General features: G+C 45.5%; 1 protein-coding gene across 2 annotated transcripts in view; it reads left to right on the top strand.

Annotated features, from left to right (window-relative positions):
* ETV5 (ETS variant transcription factor 5) overlaps positions 1–2,525 on the top strand; it is a 60,505-nt gene extending 57,980 nt beyond the window's left edge. For both annotated transcript variants that reach the window (XM_044943874.2, XM_006058626.4), the window contains exon 13: positions 55–2,525. In XM_044943874.2, coding sequence (XP_044799809.1) covers positions 55–276 — 222 coding nt within the window. In that variant the 3' untranslated portion in view covers positions 277–2,525. The remainder of the gene's footprint in view (positions 1–54) is intronic.
* Positions 2,526–6,000: the final 3,475 nt, after the last annotated feature.

Here is a 6,000-nt window from a genome sequence, read left to right on the forward strand (position 1 = left end):
CCACACCCCATGCCCTGGTCCAACCGGGCCTCATAAGGTGCATTTTCTCTCTAGGTGGCTGGGGAACGGTACGTCTACAAGTTTGTCTGTGACCCTGATGCCCTTTTCTCCATGGCCTTCCCCGACAACCAGCGTCCATTCCTGAAAGCAGAGTCTGAGTGCCACCTCAGCGAGGAGGACACCCTGCCGCTGACCCACTTTGAGGACAACCCTGCTTATCTCCTGGATGTGGACCGCTGCGGCAGCCTCCCCTATGCCGAAGGCTTTGCTTACTAAGTTTCTGAGCAGCTGAGCGGCCAAACCTTAGAGCTAGCAGTTCCCATGCAGGCAAACGAGAACAGTGGTTTTGTTTGTGTTTCTGGCTGTTCCTAAAGCTTGCCCTTTGAGTATTATCTGTCTCCGGAGATAGAGAATCCAATCTGTCTCCGGATTGGCACCCTTAAGGACAGAAACTTTGGCGGGGGAGTGGGAACAGGGAGGGGCAGAAAACCACCCAAAAGCTGGTGCCTCAGCTCTTGATCCTGACAAGGTTTCTGGGAAGTGATTGAAATGGAGCCTCCTTCCCATGGACAATATATATGCAAAGCAATACCTTGTTCAGGTTGGTACCCGCAAACCAGGACAGAGTATGTGACAATCTGCATTGATCAAGGACTACTAAATGCCTTTACATAGAAGGGCTCTGATTTGCACAATTTATTGAAAAAATGAGTCACAAAACCCATAGAACAGGAGGTAGGCTAAGTTGGGGAGGCTCAAACCACGAAGGGTTGCCAAGTATTACCTTAAAACTTGGACAGCTCTTGCAGCTCACTGAAATGTTTCCCCTTGGTCTAGAAAGAAGGGGAAAAGGATGAATAGCTGTTACCCACTCCATGGTTCTCAAATAAACCATTGCTACTCTTGGGAACCTTCTGGCCATGTGGTCACCAAGTAGAGCAAGCCCCCTCTCTCTTCCCAGTCACATGGCTGTGTGTGGATGGCTTTAATTTTAGGAGAAGGTGATTAACACTTTTGACAGTATTTTGTTTTGCTTTGATTCGGGGGATTGTTTTGTTTTGGAAAACCAGTTTATAAACTGATTTTTGTAGTTTTGGTATTTAAAGCAAAAAAAACAAACCTTTTGGTAACTGTGCACTGTGCCCTATAAACAGGGCAGTGCCGACTTCTGAAGACGCTGCAGCTTGAAAGGGGCTTTGCTGGGGGCGTCCCCTTGGCTGAGTGCAAGCCCTCTTTATTGCCTGCTTTGTGCTTTCTGCACCAGACAGCCTGACGGAACATTTGCACCTGAGTTGTACATTTTTGAGGTGTGCAGGGCAGCCTGGACACACCGTTTAGATTCTATGTGTATAGTCCCCAATGTTCCCTCCCATGCCCTCTCTGGAAAGCATATGTACATAATACATGTCATGTCCATTTGAAACCTGGTCACCTGATGGAAACCCTAGGGAGTCTTCCCTGGGCATGACGGATGACAATTTCCATTTCATCCATTTTTGTTTTTCCTTTTTCTTTAAATCCTCAGACTTTAAACCCTGCATATGATTCAATAGGGTTTGAGACGTATGCGCGACACCAACAGGTAAAACAGTGCTAGCGCCTTAGTTTCCTGCCACTTTACAAAAGAGTTCTCTGATCACTGGATTTTATTGGAAAAGTTTTAAACAACCCAGCTAAAGCTACATGAAAGCTCAAAGTAGAGGAAAAGGCATTAGAAAGTGGTAGCACCTTGGTGCCTGCTGTTGAGAATTCTGTGCTTCCCCTGACACTGAGCACAGAAACAATGATTATGCTACTCTTCATACACAAAGGACAGTGCTTTGTTTTTCTATTGATGGAATGCTCTGCAGTCTCAAACAGTCCCCCAGGTGACCAGGAGCACATTTGTGAAGAGGGTCACAGATAAGGGGTGCATTTCATAGCTGTGGAAATACAAGGTTTCCCTCTTGGAAGCTAATTAGCCCACAAAGGTATTGCGCCTGTAGCTTGGGCCTTAATTAGCATTGTATTCTAATCAAAGGACTCTTTCCAAATGGTATTTATAGCTTTCTAACCTACACATAGTCTATACATAGATGCATATTTTACCCCAAGCTGGCTAGAGGTTAATTTGTTGTAAATGCTGTATAGGATTTTTTTTCCTTTCTTATCTGGGTTTGGGTTTTGTTGGGATTTTTTTTTTTTTTTTTTGATGGATTTATGCTGTCTTAGCAAGTATGAAAAGAATCGTCTGTAGCCTGAGCTCCCCTCCCCCGCTATGGCCACGTGGCCCGTGCGGTCTCGGGACACAGGATGGCGGCGTCACCGTTGCATTCCCATCGGACTCATGCACCTCCCTGATGATTTGGGGTTTTTCGGTTTTTCGTTTTTGCTTCTTTTCCGGAGTGTGGAAAATCTACAGTGCAGAAAGGCTTTAACCTGCCAGTTGATTTGAAATACTTTTCCCCTGCGCAGGGCTGTTTGCATCCTGCCAAGCTGCGTTATATTCTGTACTGTGTACAATAAAGAAGTTTGCTTTCAGTTTACCGAGTGCCTGAAACCCGCATCTTTCTTGCCCCCATCTTAAAGTAAGCAGAAGTCACCTGGCACCTTCCTCTCCCTGTCTCTCCCCCCTTAGCTATCTAGCCTTATGACTGTAGAGTTGAGAGTCAACTTGCGCACAGCTTCTCTCTTCTAATCTCATCTCTCAAACTCTGGCTAAACATTTGATCCAAAAGAGTAGAAGGAAAGTAGAAAGCAGAGAGGTTTTCCCAGCCAGTGGGGAGCTGACACCATCCCATCCCTCCCGTCGAACCCACCTACTCGCCAACTCAATTTTTTTTTTTTTTTTTTTAAAGCATAGCTCGCTTTCCTTAGGCCCTGGGTTCATTGTGAGAAGATCACTAACTAGGCTGGGAGTTTGAGTTCCAGGATGTCTGGCTCAGCCCCTTAGATGAATTCTTGGAAAACCAGACAGAAGACGACCACCTCTTTTCCTAGTTTCTCCCCAGATTTTGACCTTAAATAAAAATTTTATTAGTAGTTCCCTCAAAAAATAACAGCTTAGGAAGATCGTGGCTCTTTTGTTTTTTCCAGCCATAGAGAAGAAAAACCTTTCTTCTGAGTTTGAACCCTGTTACCGAACCAGGTTCATTTTGCCTGATGCTCAGCAAGCCAAAATGCTGAAATGCCGAGGTTTGCAGCAAAAAGAGGAGACAGGAAAACAAGCCTGAAAACTGCCTCCTGGAAGGCTTAGGAATAAAACATCAGGGTAGAGTGAGATGTGGGGAGCCTGGGGAAATGTGATTGGGAAAAGATGAGGGATGGAAATTCTGCACAGGTGTAACCAGGATACAGGCACATTGTGAGGGTGGAGTTTGCAGCCTTCGGAAATCAAAAGATCACCCACTTGTGCATGCCCAGTGGGAGAGCAAACATGTTTAAGCCACATGCTGCTTGGGGACATGCAGGTCATTAAACAACCTTGATTAGGGAAGGCAGGTGAAATGAATTTAACCCACAATTTTAGGTGCATATATATCACTTGGATAAAGTTTGCAGGACTCCGTGCAGTATTAAGCTTTTAGTGCTCTTATTTCACCCTTTTTCTGCACCTTAATTTGGGCTTTTCAAGGCTCCTATTACAGTAGAGAAACAAGTAGATCCTTTTTTCTAGTCTGTAACAAAAGGCTTTCTGTGAGTTATCTGTATCTTTCTTTCACTGTTTTACAAGCCCTAAGTGTAGAAACATCTGAGCCTGAATCAGTGCACAGCCGCTTGAATCGGAGCTCGTGAGGAATGAATGCCTGCCACATAAACCCATTGGCTTCAACAGCTTAAGAGATGCTTGGAGAGAAGGCTGGGGAGCCAGGACAAAGTAAGCCCTGCCACTCAGCTTCACCACAATTAGACGTTAACAATCAGCTCCCCATTCTTCATGGGATCATGATCCCCCTGGGCCCAGATCCAGATTGTTAACCTAATGCAGGAGGTCACCAAACACTGGGCCACCCTTCTGTAGAGCACTAGGATAAGAAAGCCTAGAAAATAGGAAGTTTACTCTTCATCGAGGTCCCCTTTCTTGAGCCAGGCCAGTAAAACAATGCTTTTTCAGTGGTTAGATGACAGAGAAGTAGTGTGAGGGCAAAAGAATGTGGTTTTGAGAGCCAGGGTATGCACAGAATCTAAATTCTAGTGCAGCTGGGACCAATGTAAACCAATGTGGCAGAAAAACACTCACGTACACAGACAGTCGGAAATCTTGGAGAGCTGGTCGATGCCCAGTGGTACAGGTGGCTGGAGCTTAGTGTATGGCTTCTAAAACACACAAAAAAGGGGAAAAGATCAGAAAATGATCATGTGTTAAAATTATGTTTTAACACATACATAACATAAGCATCCAACTATCTTACTCAGCAAGAGTGGATTATACTTGGTGGGTGGGGGTGAGAGACAAGCCCCTGTGTCCTGGTCCCAGCAAAGACACCAGTGTCCCGTCTGGAAGGGGCCCTTGAATGACCAACTTTTTTTTGCTCCTCTGATTTAAGAACTGGCCCTACACCCAGGTCTTGTTGACCTTGGCAGTGGACCTCAGATAACTAACCTCTGGATAGCACTTCACAGTTTACACAGTACATTTTTATCTGCATTATCTTTCTGGCAGGCTTTCTTAAATGGTAACACTTTGCTGAAATTAAATCTGAAAATATCCATGGCTGTTAGCCTCCAAAATTATGTTCTTGGAATGTTCTCAGTGGCTACTACGGAAAGAGAGCTAGACACTAGGAGGCGGAACATAGGGGTTCTGGTTCCAGCTCAGAGATTGATTGGATTTGACTAGATGATCTCAGAGGGCCATCCTGGCCTAATCTCCTACATCGATGAAGCCCCTGATGAATTGTTACTTCACAGATCCCTTAGGAGGTAGAGGAGAAAGGAGTTCCTTGGGAACTCAAAGCGGAGGTTGGGGGTTGGGGGGATGGGTGTGTGTGTGTTGGCAGATTTAACAGATATCTCATCTTTGAACAAACCCTGAAGGTTGCTTAGCCCCACCATTAAAGGCATATGTTTGTTCATTCCCTGAGCATCCCCTGAACACCTACTAGATGCCAGGCACTTCTGGATACGGAAAATAAAGGTTTAGGATGACATGTTCAAATAAATCCCTATTCTTGACCTTATAAATGTTTAAGTGCTCTACTCACTAGCTCCTATTGCAGCACCACTGGCCTCATCTTATTCAGACCATATTTCAGAGCCTGAGGAGGCTGGCACATTTACCCACCAACTCCTGCCCTTACTGGTTAAGGGTCATCCCCAGGGAGGCCAACCCTTCAATTAATTCCTACAGGAAGGGAAGAAGAGCAAGTATTCAGTGTGGTGGGCAGTAATGGCGGGTGCAGTAACTCAGGTGGGCTCAGGAGCAGGCATCAAGATCTGTGACATTTAACACCAGTATGTCCTGGTTTTGTCGAACTTAAGGTGGGTGGGTGATTCTTTGCTTCCATTATTCCATTAATGGACATATATCAAGTGTTTATTGTGCAGGGACCACCCAGTGGGTAGGGACTACCCAGTGAAAACCCGCACCCCCTAAATAGCTCACAGGCTAGTGGGGAAACATTTGTCCACCTGAAAGTAGAATGCTTTGGAGAAGGCAATGGCACCCCACTCCAGTGTTCTTGCCTGGAGAATCCCATGGACAGAGGAGCCTGGCGGCCTACCGTCCATGGGGTCACAAGAGTCAGACACAATTTAGTGACTAAACCACACCATCCGATACATAGTGCCTATTCTATGCCAGGTACTGCTCTAGGATTACTGGAGGGGGAAAAAAACAGATAAAAATCTGTGCTCTCAAGGATCTTACATCTGGGGAAGGGAGCAAAAAAAAGGAAACAAATGATAGCATTTTTTAGATAATGTTGAGTAACTTATGGAGAGAAATTAAGCAGAGAAAGGGATGTGATGAGTGGTGGGGATGGGGGGGGGGTTGCAATTTTAAATAGGAAGATCATGGAA

This window comes from Bubalus bubalis, chromosome 1, assembly GCF_019923935.1.
Source record: "Bubalus bubalis isolate 160015118507 breed Murrah chromosome 1, NDDB_SH_1, whole genome shotgun sequence".
In the NCBI taxonomy this organism is placed as follows: Eukaryota; Metazoa; Chordata; class Mammalia; order Artiodactyla; family Bovidae; genus Bubalus; species Bubalus bubalis.